Source organism: Poecile atricapillus, chromosome 2, assembly GCF_030490865.1.
Source record: "Poecile atricapillus isolate bPoeAtr1 chromosome 2, bPoeAtr1.hap1, whole genome shotgun sequence".
Taxonomy (NCBI): domain Eukaryota; kingdom Metazoa; phylum Chordata; class Aves; order Passeriformes; family Paridae; genus Poecile; species Poecile atricapillus.
In genome coordinates, this window is record NC_081250.1 from 151,768,585 (window position 1) to 151,794,115 (window position 25,531).

Consider the following 25,531-nt stretch of genomic DNA (forward strand, 5'->3'; position numbering starts at 1 on the left):
GTTTTAATTGCAGTCAGATGGCAGTGCCCCTTTACGGCATGACGCTCAAATGTTCCAAGTGTGGAGTAGTTTCTTCTGCTGAAGTTTCGGCCACAGCCACCAGTAACGCCATGTTAGTTCCTCTAATTTCAACTTCTTTTCTTTCTTTCTTTCTTTCTTTTCCCTCCTTCCCTCCTTCCTTCCTTCCCTCCTTCCCTCCTTCCTCCCTTCCTTCCTCCCTTCCTCCCTTCCTCCCTCCCTTCCTCCCTCCCTCCCTCCCTCCCTCCCTTCCTCCCTTCCTCCCTTCCTCCCTTCCTCCCTTCCTCCCTTCCTTCCTCCCTCCCTCCCTCCCTCCCTCCCTCCCTCCCTCCCTTCCTTCCTTCCTTCCTTCCTTCCTTCCTTCCTTCCTTCCTTCCTTCCTTCCTTCCTTCCTTCCTTCCTTCCTTCCTTCCTTCCTTCCTTCCTTCCTTCCTTCCTTCCTTCCTTCCTTCCTTCCTTCCTTCCTTCCTTCCTTCCTTCCTTCCTTCCTTCCTTCCTTCCTTCCTTCCGCCACTTCCTTCCTTCCTTCCTTCCTTCCTTCCTTCCTTCCTTCCTTCCTTCCTTCCTTCCTTCCTTCCTTCCTTCCTTCCTTCCTTCCTTCCGCCACTTCCTTCCTTCCTTCCTTCCTTCCTTCCTTCCGCCACTTCCTTCCTTCCTTCCTTCCGCCACTTCCTTCCTTCCTTCCTTCCTTCCTTCCGCCACTTCCCTCCCTCCCTCCCTCCCTCCCTCCCTCCCGCCCGCCCTCCCTCCCTCCCTCCCTCCTTTCCTTCTCTCTTTCCTTCTTTTCTTTCTTTTATTTCTTTCCACTTTCTTTTTTTCATTTGTGTTTTGGTTTTGATTTTCGCTTTTCAGTTCCTTTTTTATTTCCCTCTTCCATTTCCCTGCACTCACCAGCCCGTGTTTGTTTTCTCTTCCCATCTCCCTGCCCACCTCCCCAACATCCCCCAGCTCTCCCCAACCTCATTCTCTGGGCCATGAGTAGAGCAGGGCTCCTGCAACACCCCTGATGGGCTGGATCCTGAAAAGCGCTTTTTGACATGCCTAGATTTAAGATTTAAGCATGTGAGCAGCCCATGGAAGACAAAGGGACTCTGCATTCGTTGCAAGCCATGTTTAATTTGTTTAATTTGTTTAATGCCCCGTTCTTGGAGTTCCAGATTTAAAGCTGTGATTCCCAGTAATTCTGGTGCTAGACAGGGACTCCAAAACCCAGCTTTGTCAGCCACTTGAGCACCTGCTTGAGTGTTTTCCTCAGAGGCTTCAGAGCACTGAGTGTGGTTTAAGTGAGTTGGTGAATCACTTCTGAGTGTTTTTTTTCTCCTCTTATGAAATGCTGAAGTTGTGTTGAATACCTCGTAGCCCTGCAGGTCTGATTTGATAGGTGTTGACTCCCTCTTTTGGACCCCTGAAAGCACTTGGAATTAATTCTCAAAATCTTAAAGTGTTTCATAGCTCTGAGTTGCAAAAGTCAAATGTTGTTAAATCTCTTCTTAGATGCCGTTGGAGTTAGCTTTAAAAAAATAATAATAATAATGACAAAGCTTTGTTCTGCTGGAGAAATAGTTGTTATTTATGTGGTTGGCTTTTTTTTTTCCCAAAGGTTAAGGTTAGAGAGAGAGCAATGAGGGATGGTTTGTATTTCTTCCTTCCCTTTTGGCAGTTTTATTATCTGTATCACATCCAAGTGATGCTACACTTTGGTTTTGATGTCTAAATTAGTACATGCAAAACGTGTGAGGGAAACAGTCTCAGATCATTTGCAGTTTGAAAATTCCTACCTTTAATTAGTATGAACTAAAAGAGGCAGCCGAAATGTCAGATCTCAAAATGTAGAAAGATAAAAGAAAATCAGCCCAAGAACACCTGGAAGGTGTCCCTGCTCGTGGCAGGGGGTTGGAATGACATGTTCTTTAAGGCCCCTTCTAACCCAAACCATTTTATGATTCTATGGTTTTCTCAGTGAAATGAAGAACTGAACAAAATTCGATTTATTTTTCATTGCTAAGGTCGTTTACTCACCTTTTGCAGCAGTGCCCAGCTGAGATGGTGAGATGGAATCGGTCCAGACGTGTGTACCACACGTCTGGAATGAGCAGCTCACTGCTTTTTGGATTCCTGTAACTGCAGAGCAATGTTAAACCAGCAGAAGATTCACTATTAATAAATTAAACTCTTAAATAGGAGAGGCTTTCTGTTCATAGTAAATTAATTTTAAAAGTTAAAACAGTCTCAAGTCCCTCTCCAATAGTGTCTGACATTGGTCTGCGATAAATCACAAATTCTGATTCATCTCCAAATCAGGAGAAAAAAAAAGATATGAAAGCCAGATCTCCTATTCATCCTGCTTCTGTAATTTAAGTGGATTGATAGAAATTGGAGGGCTCTTGTAGAAGGATTTTTTAGTGTTTGGTTTCCCAGCAGACTGGGTACCTCAGATGACAGTTTCCAGTATCAATTTTGTTGTTTGTCCTCAAGTGTCCCATGCTCTTATCCTTGATAAGGGAACACTGAGGAATATACAAATAAGTTCACTCATTTCCCCTTGTGGTCCACTTCATCCTGCAGCTGAACAATTCCTGGTTTTCCTCCTCCAAATTTCTTATAAATGAGGTTGCCAAAAAGGCAAAACTCTGATTATGCTTCATGCCACTTCCACCCTTCTGCTGGGCTCCCTCCTCCCAGACTTTGCAGCAGCTTTGATGTTCAGTTTTGGAGTCTTGAAATGTGGATTAAGTGCCATGAGGATTCCTGGCTCCTCCCTGCCCTGGAATGAGCCATAATTTTTTATTGCAGAGCACATCAAGGGTGTTCCGGCCTTGTTGCTCATCGCCTCCCCAGCTTCCCTCCCGTAGGTTCCAGAGGTTTATTTCTAGGAAAGCATGGAGTGAGAAATAGATCCTTTAGACGGTTTTTCTTGGCTTTTGGAAATCTTTGTGGTCAGAGAAGGGGATGTGTAAAGGAGGGAAAATAGGGTGAACTGATGGGAGGAAAAGTGGCACAAGTGGAAAAATAAGTATTGGAAATGATGCGATTTCTTGACCTGGGGAATAATAAATGGAAATATTTGGATTTCTGTGACCTGTTAGGTGTTAGCTGGACTTGACAGGTGTGGGTTAAACGAATCCTTCTCTTTAGGCTGTGATGAAGAAGATCCTGGGCAGGTTTTGCCATTGGAGGACCTCTGTTCCCACATTTCCTCCCGTTTATCACTGCCTGTAGGGCACCCTCAGGCTGCAGAATGTTGCCTTCTGATTAATTTGTCTTTGCTACCTGTGAAAATTATTTTATCTGAGATGCAAAATGTGTCTCAGGGGCTTGGCTTTTCTTGGTACTTGCTGTGAACGAGGGAATCCACTGCAGATACCAGGGAGTGCTGAGGGATGGATGGAGGGATGGATGGATGGATGGATGGATGGATGGATGGATGGATGGATGGATGGATGGATGGATGGATGATGGATGATGGATGGATGGATGATGGATGGATGGATGATGGATGGATGGATGGATGGATGGATGGATGGATGGATGGATGGATGGATGGATGGATGGATGGATGATGGATGATGGATGGATGATGGATGATGGATGGATGGATGGATGGATGGATGGATGGATGGATGGATGGATGATGGATGGATGGATGGATGGATGATGGATGGATGGATGGATGGATGGATGATGGATGGATGGATGGATGGATGGATGGATGGATGGATGATGGATGGATGGATGATGGATGATGGATGGATGGATGGATGGATGGATGATGGATGGATGGATGATGGATGATGGATGGATGGATGGATGGATGGATGATGGATGGATGGATGGATGGATGGATGATGGATGATGGATGGATGGATGGATGGATGATGGATGGATGGATGATGGATGATGGATGGATGGATGGATGGATGGATGATGGATGGATGGATGGATGATGGATGGATGGATGATGGATGGATGATGGATGGATGATGGATGGATGGATGGATGATGGATGGATGATGGATGGATGGATGGATGGATGATGGATGGATGGATGGATGGATGGATGGATGGATGGATGGATGGATGGATGATGGATGATGGATGGATGGATGATGGATGGATGGATGATGGATGGATGGATGGATGGATGGATGGATGGATGGATGGATGATGGATGGATGGATGATGGATGGATGGATGATGGATGATGGATGGATGATGGATGGATGGATGGATGATGGATGGATGGATGGATGGATGGATGGATGATGGATGGATGGATGGATGGATGATGGATGGATGGATGGATGGATGGATGGATGATGGATGGATGGATGATGGATGGATGGATGGATGGATGATGGATGGATGGATGGATGATGGATGGATGGATGGATGGATGGATGGATGGATGGATGATGGATGGATGATGGATGGGCGGATGGATGGATGGATGGATGGATGGCTGATGGCAGATGGATGGATGGATGATGCCCCATCCCTGAAAGTGTCCAAGGCCAGGTTGGACAGAGCTGTGAGCACCCTGGTCTAGTGGAAGGTGTCCCTGCCCATGGCAGAGGGTTGAAACGAAATGATCTTTAAGGTCCCTTCCAACCCAAACCATTCCATGATTTTATGAATTCTTGCCTGGCAGCTCATTGGAAATTTGGATTTTCAGGCTCTGACCAAGAGGAAGAGATTGGCCCAAGACTAAAAGCCTGGCACAGTGTATTTTTCCAGGCACCCCACCCAAGACCCAATATCAGGAGTTCCTCGTGACCCTTATCATCATCATTCCTCTTAAATCCTTAAGAATTCACATGTCAAATCTCCCATTTAAGAGTTCTGCCGTTTTTCTTGGCTCAATATCCTTTCTAGGGAGTCATGGATGTCAAATTTTCTGCCTGTATTGTAGTTCTAATATTAATGTGAGTCATTGCTTCCATGCGTGGCTGGTCTAGGAAGGAGACTGTTCCTCAGGAGAGTGTTATCCTCATGCTTGAAGGAATTTGAAATCCTATCATTACCTGGGGATAATACCTGGATCCTGCAAGTCCTTATTGGACTCTGAGAGAACACTTTACCTAATTAAAGGTGAATAATGAAGCAGTCTGGTCACAGCTGCCTCATCACCTGCCTGTCTCGTGTCATAAAATCATCACAGATTTGTTTGGGTTGGGAGGGACCCTAAAGTTCATCTCATTCCAAACCCCCCACTACGAACACTTTCCACCAGACCAGGTGCTCAGGGAAATTTCAAGGCATTTTATTTCCTGTTCCCTTAATTTTATTACTTATATTGCAGCTGCTGGGTGTAAAATCATCTTTTAGAGGAAAATAGAAATCACAGCAGGTGTTTCTTTTTTGTCTGTGAATGGGAAGAGCAAGCAGAGTTTCCACTCTTTTCTAGTTACAGGTTTCCCATCTCGGTTATGTGGGCATTGAGTTACAGGGGATTTGCTCTGCGAGTATCCTTAAAATCTGGACAACACTCTTGATTTTGGGAGGGACAGTTTTTAAGTGATTAAAAAGTGTTTAAAGCCAGGTTGGATGGAGCTGTGAGCAGCCTGGTCTAACAAAAAGTGTCCCTGCTCATGGCAGTGGAATTATATGATTTTTAAGGTCCCTTCCAGCCCAAATCATTCCATGATTCTGTAATTCCGTGAATACAAGTCAGAGGAGCAGAGAAGCATGAGAGAATAAATAAAGCAGATCCCTGTGCTGTGATTTTCCTGCAGCAGAAGCGCTGGTGTGTAAAGAGCCATCCATTATTTGTTGAGTCCAGCGACCAATTCCCTTTCCAGAGCTCCAATCCAGGAGCTGTTTTTGAATTATAAAGTGATTTTTTTTCCTTCTGCTGCATCTTTAAGTTGCTGCTGCTCTGCCAGGGTTGAGTAATGAAAAGAATTGATCACTTTGCCCTTCCTAATGGCCCTTTACATCTTTATTGGCATGTCCTGTGTGTCTCCCTGCCCTTGTCTTTTCTCAGGGTGCAGGACTCTTCATCTTTCTTCATGTAGATCTTTATCTCCAAACCCATTCTTTTTGCTCTTTCCATTGCTTTCCTCTAAGTGCAATCCATTTATTCTGCTTCTTTTGCAAAAGAAAAAGACTCCCCATGCTTCCAACCACATAAAGGACAAAACCACAGATAGATTTTTTAATTCTGGCCAAATCCTTGCTGCCAGGACAGGGTCTGGTGTGTGCTTTTGTAAGGCTGAGTGTTTCCCATGGTAGATCCCATGTTTTAGAGCACATTAGGAGTGTCTGAAGGAGCTGGGATGGTTTATCCTGGAGAAAAGGAGGATTGGGAGGACTTTATTACTCCCTGAAGGGAGGTTGAAGCCAGGTTGGGGTTGGTCGCTTCTCCTGTCAAACAGAATGAAAGGAAATGGCCTCAGATTGCACCAGGGGAGGTTCAGGTTGGATATTGGGGAAAATTTCTTCACTGAAAGGATGATCAAACATTGGCACAGGCTGTCCAGGGAAATGGTGGAGTCCCCATCCCTGGAAGGATTTAAAAGCTGTGTAAATGTGGCACTTGGGGACATGGTTTAGTGCTGGGAAAAGATTTGGACTCGATCTTGGAGGTCTTTTTCCAACCGCAGATGGGATGCTGCTGTCACTTGTCCTGAGGGCTGTCATAAATGGGATAAATAAGAGGATCTTCCAGCTAATTTCTTTGTCCCAAGCAATAAAAATAATGGATTTATTGATCATGGCTAATCCATGAAAAGCCATTAGGTGATCACAATGTCGTTCTATAACCATTGATCATTGCGTGTCACATCCCGTGATAAGCACCCTAAAGTGATATTTCTTAGGTCCTATAAGTAATTCTGGGATCTTCTAAGGATTCCCTGTGCCTCCTGAAAAAAGGGACAGGTGGGAAGGTGATAGAAGTATGAGTCCTGCTATGAATTCAGCTCACGGCAAGTAGAATTAAGGGCAGTCTCACAGAAAACCCACTTGTCTTTCCGTGAGTTTTCACCTGAAATTTCAGTCCTTACCAGATTTCTTTAATGGAACTTTTAGTTTGGAGTTTAATATTTCGAAAATCTAAGCAGAGCCCTGCAAGTGAAATTAGAGTGAGTTCCATTTCCTGTGACCTGTTGCCACCTGCTGCCTGAGAATAAAGATGATGCATTTAAGTAGCAAGCAGAATTTCCATCAATTTTCTAAGGGATGAGTGCTGTTGAGAAGGCATCTGGAAGGTGAATCACAAAGAGAGCAGAACTCTGAGCTGGTGTAAGTCAGCACAACTTAAGAAAATCCTGATTTGATCCAGCTGAATATGCGGTCATCAGCTGAGCTGGAAGGGCGGATGATGTTTTTATCATCTGGTTGGAAGGGCAGAGCAAATTGACTCAAACAATTCATTCTTAAAGCAGGTTTTGAAGCCAGTGGATTCAAATCTGACCATTTGCTGAAGAGAAACATAATTTACATATAATTTACCTTCTCAGCAGCATCCCTTAAAACCACAAATCCACATCTAAGTCTGGCACCCAGATCCAGATCTTTGTCATCATGGTCTGCAGCTCTTTCCAGAAATGGAAAACCCACCCAGATGTGGATGTTTGGTTCAGACCTGGGTCAGGTCCATTGCCAGGTTTCCTGTTGCACATTGGTGGCAGTAACGTCCACAGAATGGATGTACCAAGAGTGTTTTGGAGGACCAAATAGTTCCAGGAAACAGAGTTATCTCTTACAGACCTTTTCCAAAATGTTTTATTGAATTTTATGGTTTCTCCTTGCTGCTGTGATTATTTTGTCTACTCAGCCGTGTTGTTTTGGCTGATCCTTGAATGGAAGACACATCTAGAGAGGTTCCTTATCTACCAAATCTTAGCTTTCCATTCAGCTTTTCTGCCTCTCGGATTTTTCTTTTCATGCACTTGCTGCTTAGCCAGATTTATAAAGGCACCACCACAAATGACAGCAGAGAGAGATTGCAGTGTAATGAAGCAGATTTCAGAGAATTGGAATAAGTAATTCCTCTTTCAGAGTTGTTAGGTTGAGGGCTGTCTATTGGGTTTTTTTGGTATTTTTTAATAATACTTCGAAATCATAGTTCGTATTGGGCATTAAAGAATAGCATTTGCCATCCAAGATAAAATTACAAGGTATCAGATTATGTCATGGCCTTTACCTTGCACAGAGGTCTCATAATGCTTGTTGTAATTAAGAAGAAAAATAATTCCATTTCCCTGCTCCTTCAGGTAAATTAAGTTCCTTAATAATTCCATGATGGAACAGATCCGAGTGTGGGCAGGCTGTAGGAATATTTGCAAACAGGGTCTCATTCTGACTATAAAAATAAACTGTCACTTCAGTGTGTGGTCATTGCAGAACTGATGTAACAATCCTTGAAAAACCCTTAATGAAGCCAGGGCGTTCTATCTTGTTGTCCAAACCTGTATCCAAGCTCCAGCTTTGTTCAGGTAAAACTCTCCCTGAGGTCTGTGAGGTAACCAGCAAGTAAACATAAAACCCTTGGTCATAGATCAGGAAATGGTGAGCAAGTCCAATGTAAGTACTGCAAAACGTGTTTCATGGTATCTGTCCTGTAATTTCTTGTCTTGCCTGTATTTGTTTGTATTTGGAGGTTTTCTTGTAGCTCCACTTGTTATTCGAGGCCTCCTCTGGTTTGTTAGGTAAAAACCCACAGAGAAACTCTTTTCTGACTTTCCCAAGCAGATGGGATGAGTGACAGCTTAAAATCTCTCTAGCCAGCTGTTAAAATTGTTTGGGATCTTTTTTTTTTTTGGTTGGACAGATGGATGCCTAAAGAGTCCTTGGGAAAAGAGCTGCTTTCCCATTTGCAGGGCCATCATTCCCAGCTAAAGTGGAGATTCCTGGGGCAGCAGCACAGAAAACCTGTTTTGTCCAGCCTTCTGTCTTGTGAACAGAGATGTGGCTTGAATCTCAAATTAATGTCCACACAGGAATAAACTTACAAGAGTTGTCAAACAGGGAACAAATAGCTTTTTTCTGTTTTTTCCCAAAGCATCGTCTGGGGAGATGGCACAAAAAAGCTGAAAATTCTCTGACCACAGGGAAATGAGGCCAGGTTTTAGTTCTCAGTGTCGTGGAGGCCATCATGTGTAGATTAAAGGAGAAATACAAATATTTCAGTCTGCACATCAGCTCTCTGCCTGTCCGTTTGAGTCACTGGAAAGCGTGACACGTCCCAGTGTTGGTGTCTTCCATGTGCTGTGGAAGTCCAAGTGTCTGTGACCCGAGTGCCGACAGCCATCGTGACAGACCAGTCTCTGCTGCAACTGTTCCCCTCCCCCTTGGCAACCTGCAGTGATTGTATTTTGTCTCCTTCCCTTGGGAAAAGCCGTGGTGGCGGATTAGGGGCAGAGCGGGAAGGGCGTGGAAGGGGGAGGGAGGGATCCGCATCCTTCCTCCCCACCTCCAGTTTTATGCATGACTGCACCGTTGGGAAGTTTTCCCCCTGTCTGGGTAGCCTGAGTGTGCAAAGCCTTTTCCTGCTTCCCCGGGAGAAGGGCTCAGGAAAGGTCTCCCACACGGAAATGTTGGCTGGAGAAACCCTCCGCAGCCCGGTGGGATGGGGAGGCTGAATTTAAACCCCACCTGGGAGTGGGTGAGGTGGAGCTGAGCTCTCTTTCCCTCTGCCTCGACAGGGCATCCCTCTGGAGCTCCTGTGTGGTCCTGCCCCTGCTGGCTCTCACCTGGATGTCCGCAGTCCTGGCCATCACCGACCGGCGCTCGGCGCTTTTCCAGATCCTTTTTGCAGTCTTCGACTCCTTGGAGGGATTTGTCATCGTCATGGTCCACTGCATCCTCAGGCGGGAGGTGAGAGGGAGGAGTCGTTATCTGTTATATAATTAACATTATTTACCATAAAAATCACCTGGAAAAGTGCCCAGCCAGTCTGGTAACTTCTCTAACCCTACAAAATTTTTTCCACTGGGGAGATGATGACCAAAAAATTACCATTTTTGATCAGAGGGAAGGGTGAATCAGGGTAGAGTTTGGTGGGCAGCCAAATATCAATATTTCAATTGATATCAATATCAAGATGTTCATATTTCAATGTTATCAATATCAAGATGGGATAACATGTCAGGCTTTGCTTGTTTACCACCAAAATTCCCATTTCCAGAATGCTCACAACCCCACCTCCAAAAATGCCACCTTAAGGAAGCAATTTGTGTGATTTCAAGAGAGGCGAGATGCGCTGAGATTTGCAGGATAAAATCTGTGCTGGTATTAACACCTTGATATTCCAGTTAGGAAGTGCAGCCAGCAATAATCAGGCAAGGAAATTGAGGAAATTCTCTTCAGCCTCCCTGTGGAGATTTAAAATGGTGAATCATATCAGGGAAGAAAAGGACGAATCTTTTATGTTTCTTTTATTCTTTTCATCCTACAGAGTGGAGAGACTATTAATAACAGAGACAGGAAGGGACTTTTTTTTCAATCCTCATTTTATCTTCTTACAGTTCCTTTAAATTAAGTAAAACAGATTAATTTCTTATGAAAATTAATGAAATTATGGCCAATGAAATCAATAGAATTACTCCACTGGCTTGGCTGAGACTCCTTCCAGTAATTGCATTATGAATATGAGTCTGCATTTAACTCACATTGCAGACACACGGATTTTTGGTTTTTTCCAATTATTTCAGTGAGTTTGGATCAGATTTATATTACAGCATCATAATCAGACTTTGTAGACACCAATACAACGATTAATGCGGGAGCACCCATTGTAAACATATTGCAAGCTGCAAAATAAAGGACATTTTTATTCCTGACTGTATAAATCAAGGAAATAGAAACGACCTAGGCAGTGACCCAGGATTTCTGGAAAACCTCTGAGTTACTCTTCAGTGTGTGAAATATGTAACACATAAACCATGTGAAAGAAATGCCTGGATGCTGCTAAAGCAGGGCCCGTGTCCTTTTGATCTAACAACAGCTGTTTTTAATATGGATTTCAGCAGAATTTGATGTGGTTTGGTCAGTCTGGCTCTGACCTTTGCCGATCTGTTCCTGCAGGTCCAGGATGCCGTGAAGTGCCGGGTTGTGGATCGTCAGGAGGAAGGGAATGGAGACTCAGGGGGGTCATTTCAGAACGGACACGCTCAGCTAATGGTAGGGAAATCTCCCACTTCCCCTTTAGTAGGGGGTTTATGGGAATTTTTAACTCATAACTGGCAAGCAGAAGGCTCCGTCCATCACAGATCCTGAATTCACCATTCTTAATTCCTTTAAACTTTCACTTGAACAAGCACAGCACTTAAAATGGACTTTTTCACACAAATCCAGGGTGTTGTAATTTTAAGGTTCTCAAACTCACACACCAGGTTTTGCAGAGGTCTTGGTGAGATCCTTTCTTTCCCAGAAAAATAAAGAACCACAATACACCTTCCATGTCTTCCAGACCTTTTCATCCCCATCAAGCTGCCTTGTCCTGGCTGGAGCTAGGAAGTAGTAGTTTAATACTGTTTTAATCACAGTCTGATGGGTTGTTATTATAAAAATTCTGTCTCAGAGGGATTTTTTTTTCTCTCAGAAGCACCCTTTGCTTCACTGGAAATAGTTTAAGCTCTGCAAATTGTGGTCCTGTTGTTTAAGTCCTTTGCAAACAGTAAAGGAATAAGCTGTGGGGCTCTGCCCTGCATCTGCTCCACTGTTATGATGTAGTTGATGCAAGAAACATTTCATTTCAGAGGTTAAGATAAAGATATCAGGAGAATCAGAGGATTTGAGCAACTTCCAAAAGCTCCTGGTTAATATTAGAACTACAGCACAACCCAGTGATTTTTTTTTTTCCCATCACTCCTGTGCTGAGCAGTTTCTGCCTGGGTACGAGGACTCATTTCAAACAGCACAATCTTGGAGTCAGGACATCAACAGAGGTTTAATTCCACCACACCTCGGTGGTGTTTGCTAAAAACAGGTGCCTCATTGCTCATGTAAATGCAGAGTCTTCTCATTTTCAGACAGGTTCTCACTCTGCCTAATTTGAGTGATTATTGCATGCCTGGTGTGCTTTGGCTTCTTCAATAATAGACACCGTAATCACACCCAGTCTCAATCCTCTTTTTCATAAGTTAACACCCAGAGCTTTTTTATTCTCCCTCTGTAAATCACATCCCTTCAAATTATTTATGTAACCCCCTCCAGATTCTCAGCATCCTGGAGAGAAAGTGGATCCTGTTTTTGTCAGTCTGTCGTCGCCGCCACAAGTTTCAGGGTTTTGCTTCTCTGTGCAACTCCACATTTCCATTCATTATCATCCACCTTGCAAAATTCCGAGTCAGCTACGAGATTTTTAGCAATGTTGCATTTCCTCCTGCGCTGCTGATGGGTGTGTGGGGGAGCAGGGAGCTTACAATCACTTTCCTCACATTCCAGCACAAAAAGCTGCGGAATCTGGCTGTGAGTGATGACTCCTCACTGGTATTTTTAGAGGGGTACAATGTTATTTTGTTGTAAAATCACCAGAGAAATCAAAAGCTTTTGCAGGATGGCATTTTTGCTGTTACATTTTCCATTTATCTCCAAATCTGCCCAACTAGTGAAAGGGAGCTTAGCTGAGTAGAACTGTTTTCCCCACAAAATCTTGTTGACTGGTATTAAATACAAATATATTTCATATTTCTGTCTTTCATTTGTTTATCAGCAGAACCTAGTGCAGGGTGTTCAGCTGCATTTTTCTGGAACTCCTATCATGAAAATGAGATTATATTTCTGTGTGTCATCCCATTTTCCCATTTGAATGTTAGCTCAGTCGTATTTCTCTTCTGTTCTTTTCAGATTTGTTTGATATCCCAAAGAACTTACTGGGAAATTAACATCAGGATGGCTGAGATAGTTCAAAAACACTTGGCTCTCAACCTGCTAATATTAAAGTGTTTATCCCAGGGGGATGGGGATTTTTCCCACATTCTTCTCAGTATTAAAATGGATTTAATTTCATCACATTAATACAGTTATGTTAAATGTCTTTCTGAAACGATACCATAAATAATCAGCGAACTCTTCTACCTTTTGCCAGTGTGCAGCTTCCCCATTACTCCATGAAAGCTCACGGCCTGCTGTGACTCAGTTTATCCAGTTCTTTGAAATGTTATCTGCTCAAAGCTTCAGAAAAAGGATTAACTCCTCCTGGGAGAAGAAAGGAGTTCCCTTTGGCTGCACAGACCACTTGAAAAAGTTATTCAGCCTTTGTGCCTGTGGGAGCCATTGATTTTATATGTTAAGAGTTTCAGAAGCAGAGACTTGTTCCCACTTCGTGTGACTTGGTGACAGATCACAAGAAGGCCCAGTGGGGGTGGAGCATTCCCAGCAGGGTCCCCAAATCTCTTTAATAAAGGGTGGGGAATCCACTTAAACTTATATCCAAAACAGTTTTGGCCAGGAACCTGTTCCCTGTTTTTTTAGGAGTGTGCATAAATGTATTCCAGCAAGATATTTTAATCTGCAGCCCAGGAATAAGTGAATGGATGAGCAGGTGAACCCCGGTTGAAAAGCAATGTTCCAGCTTTATCAGTGATAAAATTCAAAAGCCAACAGGTGTAAAAACGTGGCATGTTTTCCATGTTTGAAAATCCAAACAAAACCTCTCTCCTGGCAAAGGCTGTGCCCACCTCACTAATTAAAGTGGGGGTGTTGCATTTTCCAAGTTTTCCTGTCCTTCACCACCCCCTTTTGAGCACATCCTCTGTGTTCTCTGTCTTTCAGACCGATTTCGAGAAGGACGTGGACATGGCTTGTAGATCAGGTGAGCACATCACAGGTGAGAATCAGCAAGTGACCTGGTTTGGGGATTGAACTAGGCCATTTTTGTTTTTTTCCCTTTCTGTTTCCTTTGTTTGTGTCTCGGTGCCTTGCATGTCCTCGTGTGGGTTGCCTTTCCTTTCCTTTCAACCCTGGCCAAAAGAAAGCAACACCCTGAATTCTCCCTTTGCTTTTCCTATTTTCCCGTAGCTCTTTTGGCATTTTAACTGAGATCAAGCCTTGCCTCTGAGGAGTTGTTTTTTGCCACTAAACAGGGTGGCAGAGAAGAGCATTGAGGAAGAAGAGATGGGATCCATCTCTTCCTGCTGCGATCCTTCTTTGTTCCAGCAACAAGGGGAGCGCCAGCCTCAGGCAGCTCTATGCTCATGAAGGGTGTCTTTGTAAAAAGTCTGGAATCTGGAGAGCCTTCCCACCACCCCACCTGGCTCCAGGCTCCTCTGTGCACCTGGAAGTGGCTGGATCTGTCCTCCTGTGCCTGCTCCTTTCTGCTGTGTGTTCATCACACAGGCTCCTTTGGATCCAGAGGATGTGCATGAGTTGACAGCCCCTTTTCCCAGTAATTCCAGGGGTGTCTGTGCTGCCTGGATTCTCCCTGGCTGTGCTCCTCTCTGCAGGTCTTGTCCTCTCCTCATCCTGGCATGCCTGACCTATTGGCTGAGGTTATTTTTCTTACCTTTTATAGATGCAGAGGCTTTCATTTTCCCAGACTTCTCCCTTCTGCCAAGCAAGAGAAATACCAGCTTGCTTGGAAATTACATAATTCATATCTTCCAAACCAGGATCTCCCCAAGCCAAGGACAGCACACTCTGTGTTCAGTTACCACTATGGCAAAGCTTCTCTTTTTATTCATCTTTTTCTCTTGCCTTCTTCCTTTCCTTTTCTCTTGTCTTCTTTCCTTCTTTCTCTTGTTCTTTCCCTGCCCTGTTTTTTTTTTCATTCTCCCCTCCTCTCTCTCTCTTTCTATAAACATCTACCTGTCCTTTTCATTTATCTTTTTCTTTATCTCATCTATCATTTATTTACCTGCTTCTAATGTATTTATCTATAATTCATCTCTTTCGTTCTGTCTCGCAATTACTTATTTATCTCTGTCCTCAGCTGTCTGTCTTGCTGTACCTGTTATTTATGTATTTCTATCTGTCAACATTTGTCCCTGTCACTGTGTTTCTGTGTATTGTCTGTCACTGTCACTATCATTTATCTGTCTAATATCTATCTATATCTTATTTATCTTTTCCTGTCCTTCTCTCTGCCTCACTCCCTCTCCCTGTGCTTATCACAGTCACAGTATATTTATCTCACTTACCCCTGTGATATCTTATTTCATGGTCTCTTTCTGTCCATTTATCTCTTTTCAGGGTCTGTCCATTTTTTTTTTCTTTCTGCTTTTCTGTCTCACACTCTCTAATCTAATTTCTAGCTGTCAGCCTCTTCTCATTTGTCTTCCTCCTTCTCTTCTGACACCAAATATCTCAGTCCCAAAAAATTGTGTGTGAAAATTGTGTTTGTGGGGCCATGTCTGAGTCGAGGGGATGCTCAGGGAACATTCACCAGGCACAGTCAGCTGTAAACCACTGCACACCCCAGATTCCTCCTCTAGAGGACCCTTTCTGGATCTGCCACCCCACCTCTTGATCCCAAATAGAGTTTCCCAGAAAAAAGGGAAGGAGCTGATTTGTTTCATGTGATTTCAGGGTGGGAGCCCCTGGATCAGCAGCTTGCCAACAGCCTAAGCTTCCCCTCCTTTGCCAGCATCCAGCTCTACAATTTGTATTTGTTTGCCTGGAGATTCTCCTCCCCTCATAAAGTGCTATTAGGCTGTGCCAAGATAAGTGGTTAATAATAAACCTCATTTCAGAGACCTTTTGGAGTGGTGCATCATCCCACGCACTCTGCTTACTGAATAATAAAAAACAGGAACCTGTCCAATGGTTTCTGGCCATCATTTCTCCTGGAGGCACCATCTCCCCTCCTGTGGTGGACTGGAGATGTGGCTGAGACCACTCATAACCCCTCCAACATTGATCCCCGGGTGGGATTTGCTCCAGGACTCTGTGCTGAAGGCTCACTCCTCTCCATGCTTGGAGATTGCCAAGTGGAAACCTCTCCAGACCTATTTTCTGCAGCTGACGTGCGCATGGAGAAGAGCCTGGATCAATAAACCTTGCTGGGACTCCCAGCAGAGGGGTTTGACTTGCTCTGATTTATCCCAGCAATGCCAAGACGATCATGGCTGCCAGAGTTTTTTAGCTTTAAAATCTTTTTGCAAGCTCTTTTTATTCTCCTTGGTGCCCTGCTCATCCTGCTCATCTCTAGGCTTGGGGGGGTGAGCTTTGATCTTCCCTCACTCCCACTCGGAGCTGGTAGGAAAATCAGTGTGTCCTCAGAGCCATGGGATGCCCACGTCCCACCTCTGTCCCACATAGAGCAGCTGAATAATGTCAGCTCATCCCAAAAATCCTTCTCCATGGTCCTAAAAAAAGATCCATTTACCTATTTTTATTTACTCCTTTCTTTCTCTTTTCCTGTGCTGAAATCCTGGGTAAGTAGCCCACAACACTGTCCCTGCCCCACAGTCTGATTCCCAGGATTTTCTGATTTTCCACCCAATGGATACATCAAAGTTGATGTCATTATTTTCCCAGGATCTTTGTTGCAGCCTGAAATTAACTGAGCAATAGATTGTTATGTCTGGAAAAGGGGCAAATACCTGGAAAAGGGGAAAATGTTTTGTTGTTTTTTTTGTTGACAGTGTTGTGTGGGAATTGGTGTCCAAATGTCCTTTATGACGAGTTCACTTCCTCCTCAGTTTAAAGTTTTCCTCTCTTTTTAAGGAATATTCCCATCACCACTTGCTTTCCTGAAGGGAAATCAAAAATTGCTAAATAATGAGCTCTCACAAAAGCCTTACCATGAGTACTGGATTGTAAGATTTTTTTTGGAGAGCAGTTTGAAATTCCTAGCAAAATACGGTGTGTTTCCAAATATCAATTTATTGACACTGGAACGTAAGGGAAAAGAGCAACCTGAAGTATTTTAGTGAGTTAATACAAAAAATTAAATTTTAAGGGAGCTGGAACTCAATGATCTTTCAAGTTCTCTTCCAGCCCAGGCCATTTGATGATTTTATGGGTGTATGAATCATTGATAATGTTGTATTTCAGCTATTTCCTGAACCAAAATAATTTTTTTACACAAAAGCATCTTTTAATTTTAAAGAATTCTACTCCACAGGCTAATACTGTATAGATTTCATTTATACATGCATATACGAGATGTACTAAATATCTAAAAATCTCTTTGGTTTTCAATGTGTTGTTATCAATATGTTGGCCTAGATGGGAGTTTTGGCCATGGTTGTGTTGAAGAACTCACATCCCAGAGAGCTGTCCCAAGAAAACAAAGTTTTTTTTTTCCTCCCTACCTCTAATTTTGCCTTCAGTATCCTGGATTTTGAAAATACAAATAATTTTAAACACTGTTGTGCCTCTTTGGGAGAGGTGCTGGTGGGGAGTGGCTGTGGGAGGTGTCTGGATGTGTCAGCAGAACCCCAGGTGAGGTGCTGAGGACGCTTGTCTGTCTCCCCAGTGCTGAACAAAGACATCACCACGTGCAGAACCTCGACCATCACAGGGACCCTGAAGCGCCCGTCGCTGCCCGACGAAGAGAAACTGAAGCTCAGCCACCAGAAAGGCTCATCCAACTTCAACAGTCTTCCAGCCAACGTCTCCAAGATGCACCTTCAGGGCTCCCCACACTACCTGGGGGCCATCAACCTGAACGAGTTCAGCAACCACTCCCTCACCCTGAAGAAGGACAAGAACCAGCCACCGAAATCCATCTACATCTGCGACGGGGACATCTTCAAGAAGTTGGACTCGGAGCTCTCGCGGGCACAAGAGCAGACCATGGACACCAGCTACGTGATCCTTCCCACCAACACGTCCACCTTGAGGGCCAAACCCAAAGATGAGAGCAAATACAGCATCAACATCGACCAGATGCCTCAGACACGGCTCATCCACCTCAGCATGGCCACCGACCCCGGCTTTGTGGTCAAGAGTCCCCCACGGGAGCCGGTGACCATGGCGTGCAGCGAGGTGCAGGGTTCCTCCATGATCCAGCAGCAGCAGCAGCTGGCTCCACAGAACATCTCCAACGAGTCACAGATTCCCAACAGCCTGTGTGACACGGGTGACTCAGGGAACTCGGGTGTGGTGTCCAAGAGCGAGACCGTCTCCACCCTCTCCATGAGCTCCTTGGAGGTGAGCGTGGGAATTGCAGTGTCGTTCTCAGCCCGGGGCGTTCTGCCCTCCCATCCGGCCACTCCAGGGGGTTGGGAAGAAGAACTTTAGGGAAAATGCAGCCCAGGATGCAATGCCAGTGCCATATTACCCTGAGAGGCATGTGGTCATATTTTGGAATGTGATGTCACAACTTCCAGATCACATTCCATTGCTGGATCAAATATTTTTAGCCCTATGGGTGCTGCAAAGTCAAAAAAAAACCATTGTTAATTTGTCAAAGATTGTTCATTTTAATGCCAGGCACATGACCTGCCTTTTTCCCTTTCTATCCTCTGCCATCCCATTTTGATGGTTTCAGTCATGATACAGATGAGAAAACCCCAGTGATCCAGGCTGGATAGGGCTTGGAGCAACCTGGGATAGTGGAAAGTGTCCGTGCCCATGGCAGGAGGTTGGAACTGGTAGATTTTAAGTTTCCTTCCAGAATAAATGACTCAATAACTCTAAATATTCGGCACTTCCCATCATGAAGAGCCAGAAAAAAAAAACATTAAAAGTGTAGGAAAAGGGAAAGGAGAAAGACTCTTCCTGTTTTATTTACTAACCTTTTCCCATTTCTTTCTCTCCCAAATACCCAGAGGCGGAAATCCCGGTACGCAGAGTTAGATTTCGAGGTGAGTACATCCCGTTCTGAATGCTGGTCCCAAATTTTTTGAGGCATTATCTCACCCTTGCCAGAGCACAGGAAATCCATATTCAGCCTGCTCATACATGGAAAGGGAAGTCCCTCTAGAAATTGTCCTGCCTTTCCTTCTGAGCAGAAGATAGAATTAAAATACAGATGCAAATTATAAAGAAAATGAGATTGTGGAACAGTTTCTAATGAAATTACCTGGATTCTACATGATTGGGTGAGCTCTGAGCACATTTAGAGGTGACAAACAGGAAAGGCTGGGCATGGGGACAGGTATCAGTTAAGGAAGGGCAGCAAACCTTCCTTAGGACATTAACAATCAAGCTCAAATTCTGCAGCATAAAAATTTGATTGTTGCAAGTTTAAGGGGTTTTTTCAGGTCAAAAATTAGTCTTTTCCACTTCCTTCCACCATCTCACCTGGAAAATAAAGGCAGTGCTGCAGTGGGTCCTCAGTACGTGCTGAAGGTATTTTAGGCACCTGCAGGGGGACAGAGCTGGGATTTAATGGTGTAACTCTGGTGGGAGGATGTGTTCCTGAGGAACGGCGTTTGCTGACCTGTGTCCCTTTGTGTTTGCTGCAGAAAATCATGCACACAAGGAAACGTCACCAAGACATGTTCCAGGACCTGAACAGAAAACTCCAGCACGCAGAGAAGGAGAAGGAGTCTCCAACAACGGACAGCAAGGTTAGTCAGACACTTCCAGAAGCCCTCTGGTGCCAGCAGGAACTCGGGAAACAGCAGGAAATTGGTTTTCTACCGTGCATGTTGCAAAAAAACACACGTGCAGCACACAGCAGCCTGGGAGGAGGATGTCTGTCCCCGTGTCTGTCCATGGTGTCGCTTTCCCTGTGTCCTTGGCATTCCCTTCCATGTCATCCCTTTGTGCCCTATTCATCCACTCCTAGGCAGGAACTGGAAATTGACCATGGGGAAATCTGGGGGGAAAGTGCAGAGGGCAGAAAGAGGGGAAGCATCTCCCCTCCTCTGTGGGGCTGAGGCAGAGGCCAGGGTAGCAGTGAAGGATATTTAGGATGGCCACAGCAGTGGGATTTAAGGTGTGATATGGGGAGCACATTTTGGCAACTGGAGCTTATTTTAAATGTAGTTAATTTGTGACAGCTGATCACCTGTGATAGGAGCATATGTAAATGATTGAGTCCAGACAAGGCCATGAAGGTTCTCCAAGGGCTGGAGCATCTCTCCTATGAGGAAAGGCTGGGAAAATTTGGATTGTTCAGCCTGGAGAAGAGAAGGCTCCTAGATGAGCTTTTTGTGGCCTTTCAGTCCCTACAGGAGCTGGAGAGGGACTTTGGCAAGGTCACTTAGTGACAAGATTGTGACAACCAACAAGGGCAGGGGCTTTAACCTGAAAGAGAGTAGGGTTAGGTTGGATATTAGGAAGAAATAATTCCTTCTGGGGGTGCTGAGGCCCTGGCACAGGTTGCCCAGAGAAGCTGTGGCTGCCCCTGGATCCCTGGAAGTGTCCAAGGCCAGGCTGGATGGGGTTTGGAGCACCCTGGGATGGTGGAAGGTGTCCCTGCCCATGGCAGGGGTGTGGAATGGGATGATTTTTATCGTCTTTTCTAACCCAAACCTGTGATCCTGTGATATCCATGTTTTTACTTGTCAGGAGCAAAGTTCCAGGGAAAAGGGGATTCCTTTAAAGGACACAGACTTAGGGAAGGACCTCTCAGCCTTTCACAGGGGCAGAGATCTGAGACTGGAAAAAATTATCAGGAGCCTCTGTAATAATTAGTTGTAGATAATAATTAATATTAATATTAATTAATATTAATATTAAATTAATTATTTATTAATATTAATTAATAATAATTTAGTTGTAGATAATAAAATAAGGAAGAGCAGGCAGATGACACCTTCCACATGTCTCAGCCAGCTGGGCAAGGACTGAAAGGCTGCAAGGAATTCTTACAGCTCCAGCTGAAGAGAAAAACAAGCAGCAGAGCCAGGCTGACAGTAAAAAATTAAATTCCTTGCACTCGGGAGAGAGGCAAGGTGAGCTGATTATCACAAATCTTGGTGATTTGTAAGCAAAGCCCCTCATGACAACAAAGGCATTGAGGGGCTGGGGAGAGAGGGGCAACAAAGATGGGGAGGGGTCTTGAGCACGAGTCTGAGGAGGAGCACTTGAGGGAGCTGGGAGGACTCAGCCTGGAGAATAGGAGGTTCAGGGGGGACCTTCTACTCTCTAGAACTCCCTGACAGGAGGTTCAGGTTGGATATTTGGAAAAATTTCTTCAGTGAAAGGGAGGCCAAGCATTGGAGGAGGCTGCACCAGAGAAGTGGTGGAATCACCGTTCCTGGAAGTGTTCAAAAACCACGTAGCTGTGGCATTTGGGGACAGGTTTAGTGGTGGCCTTGGCAGTGCTGGGTTAACAGTTGGGTCAGTGATGTTGGAGGTCTTTTCCAACCTCAATTCCATGATCCTAAGAGAGATCCAGGATGTTGCACCCCCTGCAATGTGGCAGATTGGTGGGGCTTATTTGGGTGGGGCTCCCTTGGAGGGAAGAGCAGAGCTCAGAGGGCGATGGAACAAGAGGTTTGGGGTTTTTTTGGAGGGAAGCAGAGCCCTACAGAGCCTTTGCTCTGTGTTCTGACCTCACAGCATTGCTGTGCTGAGCTCCAGAGATGCTACCCCAGAAAATCCTACTTTTATTGCGTGTGGCAAGGTGTCATTGTGGGCTGTCCAGTGTAACAGAGTGAGAGGCACTGGATCTCCAGGTTCAGATCAAAGAATCCTGCCTGGCCCAGAATCCCAGTGTGTCTCAGTGTCACCTCTCCGGGGGTTTTTTTTGGCACTTATTTCAGTGTGACACAGCTGTTAACCCCAAAAAATGTTTAAATCCAGTATAAAAGCTAATCTGTGGTCTGTTTGCAGGAGGGGTTTATAGATTGGGAAGGTTTTAGCATTTCAGAAATGCATCTATGTAGAATTAAAGTTGCTGCTGTCAGCATCAAAGAGCTTTGAGCTGCTGAAGGAGGTTCTGAAGGTGGCTCTTGCATATTGACTGAATCTTTTTCAAGTTGGGAATTTTCCCTTGGATGTAACAGGAGAGGGGGAGTTTGTGAAGAGCAGGACTGGCAAGTCAGGAGTGGGTATTGGTTTAAAAAGCATCCAAAGAAATGCAAAGTTAAATAAATAGGTTTTTTCCAGCCCTTTTTCTACCATTTGTTGCTGAGGACTCCATTGGAGCTCAGGCCCCATCTTCAGCTCACCCTGAGAAGGCAAGGAGCAGGTAACAGGGATTAAGGGAACAACAAAAGAATGTTTTCTCTTTTATGTACGTTTAGGTTATAAAATGATGGAGTGTTTCTTCTGGTGGCAGTGATAAAACAAACCTTAGTGTAAGTCTGGCTCTCATTTGCATTGCAGAGCATCCTGGGCCTATCCCAACCCCTTCCATGACATGAATCCTAACATTCTTTAACCAGCAGAAAGCTCTGTGCCTCGTGGGCATGAACAAGGTCATCAGGACCCTGGAGTACCCCTGAACCCTTCCTCATCCCAGAGCAGAAAGGAAATTTCCTGTGTCTGCTCCATTTGCCTGCATTGCTGTTCTCTCTGATTTCCCCTTTAAATAAACAACCACAAAGTCAAGCTCCCAAGTCTCTCTCCCCAGGCCTGGCATTTTCCCAACCTCTGCTGGCAGCATGTGCCATCGTCCTCAGTCCTTTCCAGGATAGGATGCTTATCCTGACCTTGCTGTTCCTCTCTCCTCCCTCAGCTCCAAAGTCAGAAAAGTGCTGATGAAACTGGAACTGAATGCCTGCACAGGACAGGCATCCTGTGGGGATTCCTAGGAATGGTGCTGGCCATTTTTAGGGATCAGTTTTTTAGGGATTTTAATGTAAATGCCATCCCCAGGGTACTCCAGTGCACTTACTGTATCACACTAAACACAAAGCTCCTTTCCCATGAACTCCTAAATTGTCAGATTTTAAGGAAACACCAAGAGAAGAATGGGATGGAGGAACAGATTTTCAGTCTCTTTAGGAAAAAGGGTGGAAAATTCAACCATCATATTTATTTATTGTTAAGAATTTCTCCAGCTTCAAGGGTAGAATATTATTTTTAGAACCTCTTTTTGTGGGGTTTTCAGCCAAGACACAAAGGTTTATACAAGCACAGGTGTTCCTCCTTTTTAGGTATCCTGACAGATGGAAACTTGATGGATAAATGTTAGTTCTGTGTACACTTGATAAAGAAAAATGTCCTTTGCTCACTGTCCCAGAGAAGTTACTGGCGGAGCTGGAAACATAGTCAGGAACTCACAGAATCATTAAGGTTGAAAAAGACCTCTAAAATCATCAACTCCAACCACTAAGCTGTGTCCCAAACTAAAAATTCCTCCTAGGATGTGACTCCACCACTTCCCTGGTTCCAATATTCAAACCTAATTTTTTCCTAATGTCCAGCCTAAACCTCCCCTGGCACAACTTGAGGACATTTCCTCCTGTCCAGTCCCTTGGGAAGAGAGACTGACCCCCATCTGGATCCAACCTCCTTCCAGGGAGCTGTAGGGAATTTTAAGTGGCAGCAGGTTTGGGGATGAGTTCTGCTTTTCCATCAGCCTGTGGTTGAGGACTCCTAATCCACATCCTGCTGGGATTGGGGTGTCCCCACTGCCATCAGCTTCCTAACGAGTAGGGATGGTGTGTCAGAGAATTATGGGAAGCAGGATAGTTCCTGGGATGCCAGTCAGGTCTGAATCTTGCTCATATTCCAGGCATTCCCAGGAATGTGGCACTGGCCACAGTTATTGTTTCACTGCAGTTATTTTGCTGGAAACCAAAGCACATCCCTAATGGTGAACTAAGCTGAGCCTCAGAGTACAATATTAAAGAATTGCCCCTCTGGGGAATAAATATGGATTTTTCCCTATTTTCTTTTCCAGTTTATTACATAAAGTTTACTCCATGGGACACGTAGTTTCTTCTGTCTGTACCTCAACTCTAAAATGCTCCCACTGGAGTCACACTCCGCTATTCCTGACTGAAATCACATTTTCCAGCAGGATCCATGTTCAAGCCTTGGCCACCTCATCCCTGCAGCAGAAAAACGTGGTCACACTCAAAATGGCTTTAAGCTGAAGGAGGGACATTGAGCTGGGATACTGGGACAAAGTTCAGCCCTGTGAGGCTCTGGCACAGGCAGCCCAGAGCAGCTTTGGATGTCTCATCCCTGGAAGTGTCTGAGGTCAGGTTGGGCAGGGCTTGGAGCAAGCTGGGCTCGTGGAAGTTGTCCCTGCCCATGGCAGGGGCTGGAACAAGAGGATTTTTTAAGATCCCTTCCAAACCCAAACCGTTCTGGGATTCTCTGGTTTGTGGCTGTAGGGACTGATCAGAGATGCAGACATGCTTTGGGAACAAAGTTAATTTTTCCATACCAGGGAATAAAGATAGGAGCAGGATCACATCCAGCAAGATCTGATGGTTGCCAAGTTGAAAAGTCAAGCTTTTAATGCACTGATGGATCTCTGTATGACCTTGTCATGATCCTGGCAGGTCCCTTCCCCCTCTGGATATTCTGTGGTAAATTTCTTCTCCCTCACAGTCTTCAACTTGAGGTGAGGCAAGGGAGGTGGAGGTGATTTTTTTCCTAACTCAGAAGGAAGTTTTGGGGTTTTAGGCAGGATTTTTTCTTGCTGGAATTTGGCACAGATTTTCTCTGTCCACCTGAAGAGACGGAAGAATCTAAAAATAGCACCTCAGGAGCAGCTGGTTTGCTGTGCTCACCCTCCTCCCAAACCTGCAGAGGTTTCACACTGTTGCCCTTCCATTTAATCCCAGACCAAACTGGAAGCTGCTGTAGCCCCTGAGCAGAAAACTGAATGAGCTCTGTGTGTGTGGAATATTTATCCCCCATGACAGCTTATTTGCAACCAGGAAGCATCAAAGGAACCAAAGACTTGGAGACAACCACAGCAGGATTTGCATCAAAATACCCAGCCAGCCCCACCAGGCATCCTGATGAAAATCTAAAGCTCTCTCGGTGTCTGGGATGCACCAAACCCTCATTTTTAAGGCTGCAATAAGCAGTGAGTGGCTTCCACGTGGATTATAAATCTCTCTTTATATAAGGGAGATGTTGGATGTATATTGGAATGTTAGCGTGGGACTGACTCAGACAGCGGAATTCTTCCTTCCTAATCACTCCCATCACTTTGACTCCTTCTTTACCTCCCCAATTGCTACCAAAAAAAAGGAAAAAAATCTCATTGTTGGATAACCTTGCTGCAAGTTTGTTTCTCCCTTTCAAAGCTTGACCTTTGCCTGGCAGACTGCAGGCTCCACCATGCAATTTCTTCCCCATTTTCCTCCTAAATACACACAGTTACCCAGGTCTGAATTCTTGTAGCTGAGAGTTCTTCACATTAAAGCAGGGTAGCAGTAATTTTCAAGCTGCTTTGTACTACACAGGAACTATTTCTCCTGCGCAGATCTGTGTTCTCAGGGTTTAACATCTCCAACGCTGCTGCTGCTCCCTGGGAGTTAATTGCTAAAGAAATTCCAGGGTTTGGGCTGGACATTGAGAGAGGTGTGTGGTTTTGTAGGCTTTTAAAAAAGCCAAGGTTTTGTTTCTCCTACGCTTTGATAGCGCTGGAAGTGACGCTCCTGCCTTCCCCCCTCAGCAGGAATCCTTTGATCCAGCTCCATTAGAGAAGCTGGAATCACATCCATATCCCTCTTTTCCTGCCAGCATCTGGCTCGGCATTCATTTTAAACAGCAGCTCTTTGCTTGTGCCAAGGTCAGTGCTGGACAGAGCTCT

General features: G+C 44.8%; 1 protein-coding gene across 1 annotated transcript in view; it reads left to right on the forward strand.

Moving 5' to 3' along the window:
* ADGRB1 (adhesion G protein-coupled receptor B1) overlaps positions 1-25,531 on the forward strand; it is a 117,511-nt gene that overhangs the window by 83,935 nt on the left and 8,045 nt on the right. The window contains exons 9-14 of the mRNA XM_058831879.1: positions 9,666-9,837; positions 11,047-11,142; positions 13,738-13,792; positions 17,384-18,060; positions 18,681-18,716; positions 19,320-19,424. Of these exons, the coding sequence (XP_058687862.1) occupies positions 9,666-9,837; positions 11,047-11,142; positions 13,738-13,792; positions 17,384-18,060; positions 18,681-18,716; positions 19,320-19,424 (1,141 nt within the window). The remainder of the gene's footprint in view (positions 1-9,665; positions 9,838-11,046; positions 11,143-13,737; positions 13,793-17,383; positions 18,061-18,680; positions 18,717-19,319; positions 19,425-25,531) is intronic.